At 34.5% G+C, this 16293-nt stretch overlaps 2 protein-coding genes across 4 annotated transcripts in view; one reads left to right on the forward strand and one right to left on the reverse strand.

Moving 5' to 3' along the window:
- The window catches only part of PARP8 (poly(ADP-ribose) polymerase family member 8), a 183809-nt gene that overhangs the window by 92921 nt on the left and 74595 nt on the right, over positions 1 to 16293 (forward strand). For all 3 annotated transcript variants that reach the window (XR_009007117.1, XM_007195568.2, XM_057540280.1), the window contains 5 exons: positions 1416 to 1453; positions 8266 to 8355; positions 11451 to 11521; positions 13008 to 13085; positions 14680 to 14774. Coding sequence is in view for 2 of the 3 variants with exons in the window: in XM_007195568.2 (XP_007195630.1) it covers positions 1416 to 1453; positions 8266 to 8355; positions 11451 to 11521; positions 13008 to 13085; positions 14680 to 14774 (372 nt within the window). In the remaining variant the exon portion in view is untranslated. The remainder of the gene's footprint in view (positions 1 to 1415; positions 1454 to 8265; positions 8356 to 11450; positions 11522 to 13007; positions 13086 to 14679; positions 14775 to 16293) is intronic.
- Positions 8553 to 11027, reverse strand: LOC102999331 (general transcription factor IIH subunit 3). Its single transcript, XM_057540281.1, has one exon. It carries the CDS (start codon positions 10955 to 10957, stop codon positions 10028 to 10030), a length of 930 nt encoding a protein of 309 aa, XP_057396264.1. The 5' UTR covers positions 10958 to 11027; the 3' UTR covers positions 8553 to 10027.

A 16293-nucleotide genomic window follows, 5' to 3' on the forward strand; every position in this document is an offset into this window, starting at 1 on the left:
CATCGGCAGGCAGACTCTCAACCACTGCGCCACCAGGGAAGCCCTAAATTTTTTTTCTTTATATTTGGTTTTCAGCAGTTTGACTGTGTGTACCTAGAATTAATTTTCTTTGCACTTATCCTGTTTGGGATTTTCTGAGCTTCTTCAATCTATACATTATGTCTTTCACCCAAATGAGGAGATTTTCAGCTTTTTTTCCCCTGCATTATTCTCTCTTTTCACCTGCTAAAAGTCTAATTATATAAATTATTTGCTGTTTTGCTAGTGTCCCACAAGACCCTGATGATGTCTTTGTGTTTATTTGTTTCTTCTTGAGATTGGATTTTCCTTTACATCCTTAACCATACTTATTAACTGTTTTAACATCATTGAGGGCTAATCCCAACACTTGGGTCAAATTTTCTCTCGAATGTTGGTTCAAGGTTCCTGTTTGTTCATATGTCAAGTAATTTGGACTGTTTTCACTTTGTGAACGATACGTTACATAGGCTCTGTATTCTGTACGTTTCTTCAAAGAGAATTGATATTTTTTCGGTCTTAACAGGCAGTTATTTTGGCTGAACTCGAGCTCAATTTTGACTTTTCTGTGACAAGTGGCAGCTCCCCTGATCCATCCAAAAAGCTAGTATTGAATATGTGCTGTGCATCATGCTTCTGTGTCTACCATAGGTAACTGTGCTGAAAATACGAACAGACATGGACCTTAACCTCGAGAGACTTGCAATCTACTTGACACAGAGAGGAGAGTAAGCAAAGTATGACAAATCCCCATATGTCATATGAGATAGGTACATAGAGACAGTGGAGTTACTGAAAAAGGAGTTGTTAAAAATGATTTTTGAAACAACTCAATCCTTCTGAGAACAGGAGGTATTTTATTTATTATATATAGTAATGATGAAAGATTGGCTGATGAATAGCTATTAGTTACACTGTCATACTTTTGTTAATTCTTTGAAGAAAAGGAAGTGTTTCAAAAGCACAGCATATTGTGAGGAAGCAATGTTAAAAATAAATGTTTAAATTTATAAATGTTTAAATTCTTGGGTGCCGTACTAAACAGGAGAAAGACTTCATTTTTGGTAAGAAAAGATGATTTGATAAAACCCGAGCAAACAGTGCACATGATCATAAATAACTGAATGTTAGACGTTGCTGAGATAAAAGACCTAGCTATACTAAAAAAAGTATCACAAAAGGTATATCTTACTATGTCATATATCTTAAAAATCTGTATGTTTCCTGTGTCAAATATCAAAGACGTTTTCTAATCCATTTTGGTATCTATACTTATATCTCTATAAAGTAATGGGTAACACGGGGTTGGTTTTTATTGTGTAAAAGCATGTTTGCCCTAGCAGTAACTTGAACCTTTCTTTTCTCTCTCTCTCTTTTTTTTTTTCCTGTTTTGACAGTGTGTCCTATTCAGTACATGTATCTGAAGATTACCCAGGTATGTTTTTCTTTTTCTTTTTATTACAAATATTCATGCCATGATTCTTTGAATACTTTTTTCTTCTGGAGATGTAAAATGTACATAAATATATCTAGGGTGAAGGGTTGGCAGGGGAAGACTTAAAGATATAAAAGAATTCTGTTGATTGCCTGTGAGTTACATGTCTCACCCTGAGACACAGTACAGAATCAAAATAGTTTTCCCATGAAACTACTTTCCTTGAGTCCATATGATAGCTTCATCCTGTATATTTACCTCATTACAATTAAAATAAAGATTCTCTAAACTGGTTTAGTTGTTGGCTTTGGAGCATTATTTAGCTTTTCATACTCTAAAAAGAATGGGTAGGAGTAACAGCTAAAATAATAGCTAAAAATAATAGTAATATTTGAAAATAATAGGCCTTTCTTAATTTCTCTAAATTTATATATAATTGAACACGTCTCACAACAACTCTCTGAGGTTGTTACTATAATATCCTCATTTTACAGATGAATGATGACACTACTAGTACGAGGAAGAACTGCAATTTGAACCCAGTAGTCCAGAGCCCGTGGACCATACTGCTAGACTGTACTAGGCTTCTTGCATATGCACAGCTATCCTCACTGTGTGTCCTGAAATAGATTACTAGATCCACACACACTTGTCCATAGACAACTGAATGTAAGGTCACTACAGATTTATTTTTCTATAGATCAAACCAGTATCTTTCTTCTAGGCCATGTTCAGTCTTACTTTCTAGACTCACTGTAATCTCACCAGAGCCCAGGATGTGTATGCCAACATTTAAGTCATGATAATTTGGACTTTATCTTTAGTATTTTTCTCACTAATGATGTCTGTAATTTTATCTTGAGTAGAGCATGAGCACTGTAGACTTACTGTAGATCAAATATGACTTGATTAGTTTACCCCAAAGAAAAAAGTATAATGCAAGAATCTATTTTTTATCATATTCTGTGGCAAAGATTAGCAAATTTTAACTGCCTATGTTTCATATATATATTTTTTACTCGAGCATTCTTACTTAATAAAATCTGATGGTTACCAAACTAACTGTTCTGATCTGTCAGGGTCATAAATTGAAATCATAATTACAATTCCTATTCAAATCTAGCCATTTTATTCACTTACTATGCATGATTGGGATCGTAGTTTTCTGTATAAAATGAGTAGATTGCTATAAGTAACTTTGATTGTGTATACTTTGACTATTTTTTTAAATAATTAGTTAATAATGTGGTATGAGGATATTGTAAAATATTTTTTTAGCCTTTAAGCTAAGTATTTCCAGTGGCAATTTGCATTATGCATTTAACCTTTTTGTAAGACCAAATGTTACATTTTAAAATAATTTTCACATATCATAAGTTCCCTTACAATTGTTTTGCTATGATCTCCATATGTTTTAAGCATAGCATTCTATAAAACTATTGTGCAATTTTACAAGGAGAGTTATTCATTATTAAAAATATGCCTATTTTTAATAGTAGTATAAAAAGTATTCTAGGCAGATATTATTGGAAGAACCAAGACATGAAATGTATAAAGAAAAAAATTTTCTTAGCTGGTTTTGCAATCAGCCCTCTCCCTTATTATGATATAGTATGTTTTTGATGCTGAATGTTTGCTTAAGTATGTTAGGAAAATAAAAGCCCCACTATTTATTGTAAATATTATGATTATTATGCTTCTCATCTGAGGCAGCTCCTAGAGATGTCAGCCAAGAGAGATGCAGGACATTTAAGTCAGGGTGATAGAAATAATGCCACAAATGAAAGCCCCCTGAAGACAGTAAGTGAATTATTCTGTAGCGCAAGGAATATGGTAGATGCCTTTAATAAACCAAGTGAACCAAATGTTTAGCTCCCTCTTGTGGCCAAGAAGTATTACTCTGGTTTTTCTTGCCATACGGGAGCCCCACTGGAACTACAGTATACAAAAATTGAAATTAAAAAATAAAGTATTGGTTATCATTAGTGCTTTTTAAAATTGAGTTTACATCATGAAACAAGTTCATAGTGAATTTCCAATATAATTTAATTTATAAAAAAGAAGTGTAAGTAAAACAAAGATGGAGAGAGAGATTAGTGCATTTGGGGATAGAATTTTGAATTGGTTGATGCCAAGTATCTTCTTATACATGATTGAATTGATTCTAAATACCAGTCTGTGTATAGACAGAACAAGTGCTATCATGACATTTTATACTTGAAGAAATGTGCTGAGAGAGGTTAAATATTCCCCAAGGATGTGTAGTTTGGTGGTAACCAAGTCTATAATTCAGTTCTGATTCCTATCACTTCTGAGGAAGAAGTAGTAGTAGTATTTTTATGGAACTTTCTTCAAAGTGAATATTACTATGATAATATGTTCCCCATTATTAAATTTTAATCCATAGTTATTTGTACTAGGAGTTCAGTTAATATGCTTGATTTCTCATATAGATAATATTATATAAAAATTATATGTTTGTTCTTCCTTTCCAGTATTCATACCTGTATTTTTTTCTCCTCTTGTACTGCCTAGAACTTCCAGAATGATTTTTAATAATAGATATGAAAATTGGCATCTTTGTTCCTTTTCTCAAAATTAGTGAGCTTGCTTCTAGTCGCTTTCAGAAAAGCAAGTATCATTCCTTTTCTCATTTACTAAGCTTTTTTTTTCTTTTAAGAATGAGTATTAAGTCTTTATCGAATTCTTGTTTGGCATCTGATGAGGTATCGTATATGTTTTCTCCTTTGAATAGAAGGTGACAAGTTATATTAGCAGATATCTTAAGGCTGCCCTATAAGAACTACGTGTATTTTGTCATGTACTCTGTTATTAAATACTTCAAATTGATGACGGAATTAAACTGTTCTATGGCATTTGATAGAACTTGCTAGCAAATCTATCTGAGCCTGGTATCCTTTTAGGGATGGTTCTAGAGCAGTTGTCATATTTTTCTGCCATGATTGGTGAACCTGTTCTTTTGTTTCTATTTCTTAGTCATTGTTTAACATGTGTTCTTCTTGAAAGCCCACTATATTGGAGGAATGTCCAAATTTTTCAGCAAAAAGTGTTTTTAATAGTGTTCAGTCTGTAAGTCTAAAAATCTTCTGCATCTCTGTGGTTATTTCTCCTTTCTCATTTCTGTTACTTTATATTTATTCTTGTCTTTTTCTCCCCTTGATTTTTCTTCCAAAAGTTTGCCTATTTTAAAAATTATTTCAAGCAAATAACTCTCTTTTATGTTGCTTTTAATTTCTAAATGCAGTAATCTTGATAGTACTTTTATTAATTCCTTCTGCTAATGTTCCTCAGGATTTTTTCCCTACTTTTTCTGGATAATACGGTTCAGTGCTTATCTCATCGTCTAAGTGTGAAAATACAGTATGGAATTTTTTTTGCCCTATGAACATGTATCAGCATAATCCTCCAAATTCAGGATTATGCCATGCTATTTATTTCCTTAGCAGATTTGCCATTTTATAATTTTAATCTATTAAGTTACCTGTGCCATCTATTGGAACTCATTTCATTGTTTTTGTGAAAATGAAAATTGAGAGGGTCTTCAAGTTTTAGGTATACATAATAACATGTATATAAATGAAATACTAAAGATATATTGGCTCTTCAAATAAAATGAAGAAATAAAGCAGCCTTCTAGTTTGCCTGTGGAGTTTATTCTGTAGACAGTTTTCTGTTTTTTAAAGGTAAGTATATTACAAATCACAGATAATTGACTCTGTTGTGACAGGCCAGCAGAATTCTTTCTCACCAGTTACCACCTTTAATTAGGAGGCTTACCTACTGGAGGGTATGAATTCTCTCATTTCTCTTACATATTTTACAAGATACTGCAATTGTTGAGTGACAATATTTTGATATAAAAAAACATAGCAAAGCATTGATGTTTGGATTCAGACAGTTTTACCACTTACTACGCTATGTGTAATTACTTTAGTTACTTAAATAATTTGGGTGAATTAATTTTTCTGGGCCTTGGTTTCCTCATCTTTAAAATAGGGATAATAATTGATTGGCTTGGTGGTTGACATGAATATCATATGTAGGGGAAATATGCAGATTATATTACAAAACCAGGATAGTTATTATTTATAATTATTTCTATTAAGTTACATAGTAATGAATAATGGAATGATGGCTTAAATTAGAAATAGAATAAAAGCAGTAGTTTAAGAGATGCGTTTCCATAGCTCTCTACTTATCTCTCCCTTATCCACAGAAGTTCCAGTAATGCTTGCGTAGTCTGGTAGGGAAGGGAAGAGAAAATATTCATACTGTTAACAGCCTTTAACAAAAATCTACAGGTTCTCTATAAAACATACACGTTAAAGAACCTAATTGTCCCCAGAAGCTTTCAGAAAAAAAAATTGTCAGCCTTAGACTCAAGTGGGAGACTTCCCATGAAGGAATTTGAGTTCGAAAGCATTCTGTTCTGTCACTGACTCATTCTGTTACCTTAAATGCATTCTTTATCCTTTTTGTGTCCTACTTTCCTATGTCTAAACAAAGACAATGTATTATTACAGATGTCAAAATAGGTTGAGGAAGATTTAGAAATAATTAGTTAAACAACAACAAAAGAAAACATAGAATCAATTCAGACAGCTGGGATGCTCCTCAAAGATCATCAGCAAACCTCTTCATTTTATAACTAAGCAGACGGTGGCTTAGATTTGAAGGGATCAACAGCTAATTGGTAGCAGAGTCAGATTTGAAGTGCTTTGTCTACTCTTACATTTCTGTTCTCGACTTGAATACACCTCTGTGATCTGGCCTATTGTATCGTAATGGTTATTTAATGGATACTGTCATGCAAACTGAAAACATTTTGGTTTGGGTAAATTAAGCCAAAAGCAGAAATTAAAAGTGTTCTAATGCTTAAATACTAATCAAAATACAGACTGGTAGAAAATCTCTTAGAAAATGATATGTCGAATGCCTAATCCTGTCTTTCGGTATTATGCAACATTTATTTACTAAATTATATTGTCTTGAATCACACCTCACTGCCTTCCAGTGTCAACACTTTGTGTAAGCCATTTGATCCTTTACTCTTTTTTTTTAATATAAATTAATTAATTTATTTATTTATTTATTTTTGGCTGTGTTGGGTCTTCGTTTCTGTGCGAGGGCTTTCTCTAGTTGTGGCAAGCGGGGGCCACTCTTCATCGCGGTGCGCGGGCCTCTCACTATCGCGGCCTCTCTTGTTGCGGAGCACAGGCTCCAGACGCGCAGGCTCAGTAGTTGTGGCTCACGGGCCTAGCTGCTCCGCGGCATGTGGGATCTTCCCAGACCAGGGCTCGAACCCGTGTCCCCTGCGTTGGCAGGCAGATTCTCAACCACTGCGCCACCAGGGAAGCCCCCCATTTGATCCTTTAAATTGAGTTACTCATTTCCCTGTTTTCTTAAACAGAAAGTTCTAATTTATTTGCCTCTTGATGCTTTAGTAGAGTCCTCCTCATTCCATGACGCTGAGATATTCCATGATAAGGAGTCCACTGTGCAGATTTTTCTCGATCTTCCCTTCTAGTTGGTGGTCAGCTATTGCTTCCATTGCTTTTTCTTCTCAAGTTTGCGTCAAGGAATCCATTGTTCATAGGGAAAACCTAACTATGCACAGTGAATCAGTAAGGCTCTGAATGAGGGTTTAAGAAGTTTAAAAATGGACTGAACCCTCTGAATGAGGGTTAAGAAATTATAAAACTCTGTTTTAACAGAGCAGCTGTTGACCCTCACCTGAAGGTATGAGTTTACTGACAGAAGAGACCCCAGATAAGCAGTCAAAGGCTCACCTAATATGATGAGACAGTAATTAAAAAGTTATATTAAGTCTGTTTCTTAATCCGGGGTCTCACTTGATAAACACAAAAATCCTCACACCCTCCTAGATGCTACTTGAAAAGGAAATAAGGCAAAATTTGTAATTAGAACAAATCAAAGTAATGGGGCAAACCTGTTTTGTTTCAAGTCTAATCCACCCCATCTCCTCTCAGATTCCTGAATAACTTAAAGCCTTGTGACTTTGAGAGTGTTTTGTGGCTACGTTGTGAATACATATCACTGTCATTTACTCACTACTCAAGGTCTAAAAACAGTACAGATGTTTCTTCGGAAATAAAGTAATGACTTAGCTGTCTATCAGTTAAAAATCATGTTCTCACTGTACTGACACAATATTATGAAAACTGGGCTCAAGATCTTTTATCATGTGTTCAGTAAGTCATCTGAACACTCATTTCTCCTAGCAGAAATTGATACAGGCTTCTATTGTGGGTTAGGTATATTTTATACTTTTATTTTTTATATATATTTTTACATTTTTTATACATCATTGATGAGTGTATTATAGGACCATTATTTAAAAATTGGTTAAATATTTGTTGAATAGCTGTGTCGCAGATGCCCTGTAATCATCAATGAGCAAAAAAAATAACAGTCGTGTGTCATATTACCATATACTTGGTACCAATATTGGGAAGGATGCTCTTCACTGAGTTGAGGCAAGCAGTTGCGTCCAAATGATCCATCACTGCATGGATGTTAGAGATGTGTTTGGATAGTCTCCATCCAAAGTCCATATTTCTCTAGGAGATGCAAACATCTTTAAAGAAGCCATTTACAATTAATTCGCACATAAACCTGCAATTTACTTCATTTTTTTTCTGAGGTTAATCAGAACAGTAGTGTGTGCCTTATGAGTGTTGGAAGTGATGTGGCTATACCTTAATTTTTTTTAATAAAGGTTGTACTTTTTCAAGTTACTATGCCTTTAGTTGTCTGTATTTCTTTTGCAGATAATACATATGTGTCAAGTTCAGAAAATGATGAAGATGTATTAGTTACTACAGAGCCAATTCCAGTAATTTTTCATCGAATAGCAACAGGTAATAGGAATACACTATTTTCTTAAATTGCAGGTTAATATTTTCTTGATTGTAGGTAGCTTTGTTTTTTGGTTTCTTTTAACCCATATAATATTTATCCTTGGCATCTATAAATCTGGTTTTCCATACAGATTTTCTATTTAAAGTCATTAATTTGTTTTTCAACAGCTTTTTTTTTTTTTTTTTTTTTTTTTGAAAATTTAAATTATTTTATTATAAACATTTATACAAAATAAACCACAAACACAACTGTTAAAAATAAAATTTAAACAGAATTAGGCCAGTTCATAAAACATGTCAAATGAAAAAGTAATAACAAAAACCTTATCAGCTTGTTTGAAATTATTCATCTTTAGATATATGATGCTTTGTTTCCTAGACTTAAAATAGAGATCTCCATTACACAGTTAGGCTGTGAAATATTAAATATTATTTTTAAAAGAAAAACAGATTCTTAAAGATTAGCAAATACTTGCAAAGTGATCACCAAAATCTTTGTGTATTTGTTAACAAAATTGTAAATCCAGAATATAAAATCTACTTGAAATAATCCAACCAAACACCAAATTGCTTAAATGAGACTCAGTTTCTGAGATGGTATCAAGAGAAAATTAAAATCTTATTTATATACAAGGTTGTATACACAAATAGGTCTTTGTCAATTTACTTTTTAAAAACAAATTAAATTGGCCACCATTCCTAAAAACGCTTCCTACACTCTGCTGGAATTTAAAAGGACTTTTAATAACTTCAAGGTTACATAGAAAAATAAGTTTTTTATTGTTGCAAATAATTTTTCTTTGGAACTTATAGAATTTTTCAGTATTAAGTCCAAAGCTTCTAGAGAACAGTTCTCCAGTATTAATGCTTTCCCCCTCCTCATTAAAAAAGGGATGAATTCTATGTGGGGAAACACTTCACTGTACAGAATCCATTCTCCCCAAGAAATTCCCCCTCAGAACCCAGACCCTGGCTTTCACAAATAAGCTCTTCACACAACTGTTCTTAAAGAAGTTCCCACCAAACTACTGCACTCACTCTCCTCACTCATTTAAAATCAGATTTTAGAGATATTCAGTGACAAACTATCATTTGGATAACTCTGTCCAAACATGTACTAATGTCAGACAAAAGAATAAGTATCTGCTAATATCTGGAGCTAAATCTCAATCTAGAAAACAAGGATTTTATTGACGTGACTACTGTCGAAGTTAAGTGTTGACTCAAGTAACACGTTCTATCTTGATTAATGCCATTACTCCATAAATAGTCACTTTTTCCAAAACTGTGTTCAAATTTCACGTCATACATTTCACAGTAAGAACCTAGACTTGGTAGGTTCTGACGCTTATAATCAGGACAGACTGGCTTTGACAAACGATCACCTCATTTAAAAAAAAAAAAAAATCACAAATTTGTGCTTTCTTCCTCCATTTCTGGACAAAAACCAGTCAGAAAATATTTTAGGGTATATTGCATAGAATGACTCTCTCAAATAAATCAGCCCCCAAGGAGCATAGGATGAGGATGATGTTTTACTATATTTCCTGTAAGAAAGTTCATTAACATTTATCTTACACATCTCTCTCTTTTTTTCAGAGCCTTCCTAACAAAGCTTCTGCCATATAATTTCTATTAATAGCTCTAAGTGATGGGGAAACAATTTTTACTGTCATGCAGACATTTTCAGTTTCTTTTTCTTGGCCTTCAGTACAGGAGGGAGAGAAATCTTAAAGGCTGTCTCGCATGTAGTGCAGATAGGGCTGAAGTTGCAGAATATTGACAAGCACACAGAACACACGTAGCCGATTTCAATGAGATTTCGATGGCAGAAGCAAGCAGCCCGGTAGTCGACATGAACTGGGGGTGGGAGGGTTAACTGAGACCTCTGATCTTGATCAGGAAGAAAAACCCACAGTAAATACTGCAGAAGGGAGGGCATCTGAGGCACCTTCAAGTACAGTCCCCCTGTGATGTCACAAGCCTGTTGAAGGAGTCCTGAATCGGAGTCTAACACACAGGCATCAATCAAAATATTCTGCTTCTGTGCTGCAAAGATGACATTCATGAAGTTCATATACTGCAACGTGCTGTCTTCTGCAGCCTTAATCACCAATATCCTTGATTTCATTTCCTGATTATCTTTAACATCCTTGTTCATTCTATGAATGTAGCAAAGAGCTTTGGCGAGGGATCCTGCCAGCAGAGTTTCTGTATGTTGACCCTCTATGTCACTCTTAGTCATTAGATCTTTGATCTCTTCAACAATAACTTCATTTGCTGCTGTTAACAACTCGTATTTTCCATCTTTACTTCCTGAGGGAGTAAATTCAGAGGAAGGGTTGCCAGGGTCTCCAAAGAAGTCTCCGAGTCTGCCATTCTTTCCAGGATATAAGAATCGGCTTTCTTGAATGTGACTTGCAATGACAGCAAGTTTGTTGGAACGATTCATGAATAAATGAGAATTTCCTAGCACCATCACTGCATCTATGCATTTTGATAAAGTAAACTGAGATTCCTTTAATGCTTGCTTTCCCCACCAAATTGGGTTGGTATCAACTATGATAACCAGAAGATTCAATTCATCTTCGTCTGAGACCATGGCTGCCCGTGTCCCTCAGCGAACAGCCACTTGCAGTCAAGCGGGCCTCCGGGATACGGCGCACCCCGACTTCCGGCGCCTCCCTCAACAGCTTTTTAAATGCATAAATTAGTACATTTAAAAAGTCCCATTTAAATGCCTTATGCAGATATTTGCTTTTGTGAAAATATTTTCATTCATAATGATACTGCCAGACAAACTGAATATTTAAAAAACATACTGAAGGCAATGTAGATCCCATGAAATATATATAGTGAGAGCTGAAGGAATTTGTACTGTGGCCACTTCAGTTTGAGCACATTTTTATGGGCAATGAAAAATCAGAATAGTTTGTATGTAATATAATTCTCCAACATAATATAATTTCAAATTATCCCTTAATTTCTCTTGCAAAGGAAAGAATCATCTATGGGGGGTTTTTATACTGAAACTTATGAATATTTGGTAAATAGTATACTGAAAACTAAAATGATTCTTTAATTATAACTTTCAGAATTAAGAAAGACAAATGACATTAACTGTTGCTTATCCATAAAATCCAAATTACAGAAGGAAAATGGGGAGGTATGTAAATTACATTTTATGTTTTATTATATTTCTTCAAACAGTATAGATATATTTGAAATTTACTGTGTATCTGTAGTTAATATCATCATTATTTAGGTTAAAATTGCATATAGTGAATGAAGTACACGCTCCTGGCTTAGGGACTTACGTATGGGAAGGACGGTGGCCTAAAATTAACTACCTTTAAAGTAATAGAAAGAACATCTGGTTTAAATCTAAATAAAGTGCATACAAAACCTAACTTGTTCTCTGTGTTTTCATCAAATAATGTAGTTGGTTGAAGAGCACTTACGTAACATATTTAGAATAACCGTATGTTATTCTAAACTGTATGTTTAGAATAACTGTATGTGGTATACATAGTTTTGATCAGACCCTTAAAATTTCATCTGTAAAAGATGATCTTTCTAGCTAAAGGAACACAGAGCTTGGGTATAGTCTTATTATTTTTGGCCAGTGTTAAAACAACAACAGCAAACTTATCCCCTTTCCTCACCTTCAAGAAATTTACTTCAATCTCTAAGTAAATACTGGGACATTAAACAAACAAAATGAATGTGGTGGGACCCGACAATTCTTTGGTTTTAAAACTATGCACTGAATGCAACCCTGCCTTCCTCTCAGTGTTGTACCATTCATCCTGCTCTTCTTAGCCAAACTGAGAATCACTGATTTAGCATTATTGCTGCTAAAACCAAAAACTGTTTGTATTTTATAAAACCCAAATTCCCTTTTCTCGGTTTTTTGTTTGCCTTAGTAATTTGAAATTTGATCTAGAAATTTAGGGATAATTACAAAACATTGAATTAATAGATTCCTGTATCTAAAAGCAGCTACCTTTCTCTTAATTATTTTAACAAGGTCAGGGATAGGAATAGTTACTTTAGATGAATTTTTGTTGTTTGTACTTTAGACATATAACAGATATGGTTCAGTTAATTAGAAGCTCAACCTTCAAGTTCAAGCATATTTAATTAAATATCCTTTTGAAATCTGAAATCTAAAATAATTTCTCCAAAGTTCTCTTCATTATGTGATTTGTATTTATTTTCATAATTTGAGTTTTATATTATTAGATTCAAAGTGCCTTTTCTTTCATACCATTATGTGGAGTTGGCAGTGGAAGTGAGAACAGTCTGGGATAAATAACGCTGAGGAATTTTTTAATAAAAAATTGAATCAGTGTGAGCTGCTCAGATGTTTTATCAGAACAAACTTGTAATTGATTAACATAGCTTTTTATATACATCAAATATTAAATTGTACAACTCAAGACTAGTGAAATGTACACAGAGCTTAATGCACCCACAAAATTGTCTCTTACTACCTTTTTGTTTTTGGTTTGTACTGCACCAAGAATTCTTTTATTTAAAATCCATGTGATACGCCTAAGACCTACCTATTATGGCCATTTGTTACTTTCGTTTCAGAAGGAGGAAAACTAGTTTGACCATTAAAATTGTCTTCTTACTATTATTTTAAGGAGTCAAGACAAAATAGTACGGTGGAAGAAGATTCTGAAGGAGATAATGATTCTGAAGAATTTTATTATGGAGGACAGGTAAGCACACCAGCTCCTCCAAATAGCCACTCTCAAAGGTAGCAATAGCCATACGCGTTCTAGTGGAAATCTGTGCTTGTCATCTAAAAGACCTGTGTGTTGTTCAGGGTTCTGTAACTAACAAGGAAATTCCTATAATTTGTCTGTCGCTCATTTTCTATATATTTTCAGAAATTAAGGTTACTTTTGCAATTATTTGACTGTAATCATTTATTTACATTGAAGTTGTCTTAACTTCATTACAGATGTTTTGCAGACAGCATCTTATTATGCTTTTAACTTTTACATTTATTAAACATATTGTGCTCAGTCAATATTTTGAAACGGTGACACTAATAAAAGCATGAATTGTTAGTTTTATTTTATTTTTTTTTAACTTATTTATTTATTTCTTTTTGGCTGTGTTGGGTCTTCGTTTCTGCGCGAGGGCTTTCTCTAGTTGCGGCAAGCGGGGGCCACTCTTCATCGCGGTGCGCGGGCCTCTCACTATCGCGGCCTCTCTTGTTGCGGAGCATAGGCTCCAGACGCGCAGGCTCAGTAATTGTGGTTCACGGGCCTAGTTGCTCCGCGGCCTGTGGGATCTTCCCAGACCAGGGCGCGAACCCGTATTCCCTGCATTGGCAGGCAGATTCTCAACCACTGCGCCACCAGGGAAGCCCGAATTGTTAGTTTTAAATAGAAGGTGATTAACCTTTATAAAAACTGATGGGCCCTAATTATCGAGCATCCTCATTATTTGTATCCATTGTCTTCCTTTTCCTTCTATACTAAAGTGTTTGTTGAAAAATTGTTATGAAGAAACATCGTAATTTATATATATGAAAATGGCATAGCCACATATGCAAATATATGAAAGAATTCATTATATTTTTCCAGAATAATGTTAAAATTTTAAACTGAACATTTGATTGTAGGATATGGCTATATAAGGTGTCTTGTTCTGTTTCTGTAAACTTCTTGATCCAATATGCTTTGTAACTTGGATAGTTTAAAGGAAAGGTAATATGTTAAAGAGATGCTTTAAAGCCAGTTATTATTATGTAAAGAATGCAAGTCAATTTATTCATTCAGGATCAGAAATTAGTAATTTGTCAATCAAGTGTATGCAAGGCAGTAGAGGTATGGACGGACATAAGTAAAACTAGGTTTCCTCTCTCCAGGAATGCCTTACTAGGAATGGGGTACTTTTCCTAAAGATTCTTTAACCGATATAACACTCTAACATTCTGCAAAATAATTCTTCCTGTTTCGATTTTTGTTTACACTGCTCATTCTTACAGGGGGAAGTAAATGTTTTTTTTCAGTCTAGAAGTTTTTCAGATTATCTGCCACTTCACTCCTTTTAACATTGGCATTGTCTTCGTATCAAAGTTGTCATATATTACTTTTTAAGCATAATAAATTATACTAGATGTATGTGAACCTAAGAACTTTAGTGAATATATTGCTGAACTGTCTATACTTTTTTCATGAAGGCGACCGAGAGAATGCCCATGGCAGAACTACAGGGTCACCTGTCCAAGCGATTGTTGGTATTTTGATTTTTTGGATTCTCTTTACCCTAAGTCATTTCTAAGTTATCCCTTTTCATCAGGTGAACTATGACGGGGAGCTGCACAAGCACCCCCAACTCGAAGCTGATTTGTCGGCAGTGAGAGAGATATATGGGCCACACGCAGTTTCTCTCAGGTAAATAAATACCTCTGGTGAATACAACTTAAAATTATTTGGAAAGTCATTGGAATTTTCTGTTGGAGTTAAGTGGAAATTTTCTTGGGCTTAATTATATTTGAAAGTATATGAGAGAGTCTATTATGTTTCTGCTTATGCAAAATGGCATATTTATGGCTATGATTTTTTTGTGTGTACATGTGGTTTAAGATTACATTGATTTCATTAAAGAAATTAGTTATTTTTGGAGAGTTAGTCTGATAAAATATCAGTCTTGAGTGGCATCAGAATCAATTCCTGTAATAGATTTGGCCAACTGAGCCCATGTTGTTATCATAAATTAAGGACGTATTTGTGTGAAGAATAAAAGTAAATAATGCATAACCGCTGGTATCCAAATCACATTGTGATATGTAATCTGGCCCCTAAAAAAAGAAAGGAAAAAGAGACATAAGTTTGTGCAATCTGTGTTTGAATGATAATTATTCTTTTTGTTGCAGTTACTTATTATTTGGTGATAAATTTCCAGGCCATTTTCTATTACTTTAATCATTCAGAAGACCCCCACCATCCCTATTTAGACTTTCTTTTCTCTCCTTAATTTAAGAAAAACCCTTTTCTGCCATCATACTTGTTTCCTTCCATGAGTCAGATCTGATTTTTCAGATTTTTGTTATCTTCCTAAAGTCTCCAAGTCTTCCTATCTTCTCCAAGTCTCCAGACTCCTCTCACAGCCTGACCTTAGTTCCAGCCTCATCCACCCAAACCAGGATTGTTTCTGTTCTCAAAACATGCTATATTTCCCCTTGACTTTGTCCATTTGCCCAAGCAGTGCTTCCCTCTCAAACCTGGTTGCTCTCTTTATTCAAGCCCCAGTCTAAAGGTCAGCTTTTCTTTGAGCCTTCCTTGAATCTCTGATGCAGATTGGTTATTCTGCCGTCTGCACTCCCATCACATTTGGCTCTTAATCTCATTTATTAGTCTCTTCATGTCTTGGCATTATGGGTTTACTTCTCCCCCTCTAGACTCTGAATTCTGTGAGTGCTGGGGCAGCACACTTTTTTGTTATTTGCCTTTATTTTGTGTTGGTTTGGTTTTCAATCCTGCTTGTACTCCAGTACTTAGCCTAGCACAGGGCATATGTGAAATATAAGCTGGGGGCTTCTTGACCGTTTTCAGTGGAACGTCTGTGAGAAATGTTCATATTATCTGGTTATATTCTTTTCAGTGATCATATGCAGATTTTGAGAGAGCAAACGAATACTTAAGGGAGTATAACACAGCTGTAATTTATAATTGCTAACTGTTTCATTTTACCTGCAGAAACTCACAACCACCTGCGGCCTAAATAAGCTGGGATTGTACACCCGGACCCTCTCCCTCCTGCTCATGGAGGGATATTAGGCTACAACTGAGTGAGAATGATTGGGATTATACTTGGAAAAGCAAATCTTTGCAATTTCCAAAGTTTTAGCAAATTAGCTGTGATCATTTCACAATTGATCTATGCTCTGGCTCCAAGATAAGGAATATAGAG

The sequence above is a fragment of the Balaenoptera acutorostrata genome, chromosome 2 (assembly GCF_949987535.1).
Source record: "Balaenoptera acutorostrata chromosome 2, mBalAcu1.1, whole genome shotgun sequence".
Taxonomy (NCBI): Eukaryota; Metazoa; Chordata; class Mammalia; order Artiodactyla; family Balaenopteridae; genus Balaenoptera; species Balaenoptera acutorostrata.

What these genes read in the sequence shown, in the direction of transcription:
- LOC102999331 (XM_057540281.1), bottom strand. Translation starts at nt 10,957, where the DNA reads ATGGTCTCAGACGAAGATGAATTGAATCTTCTGGTTATCATAGTTGAT.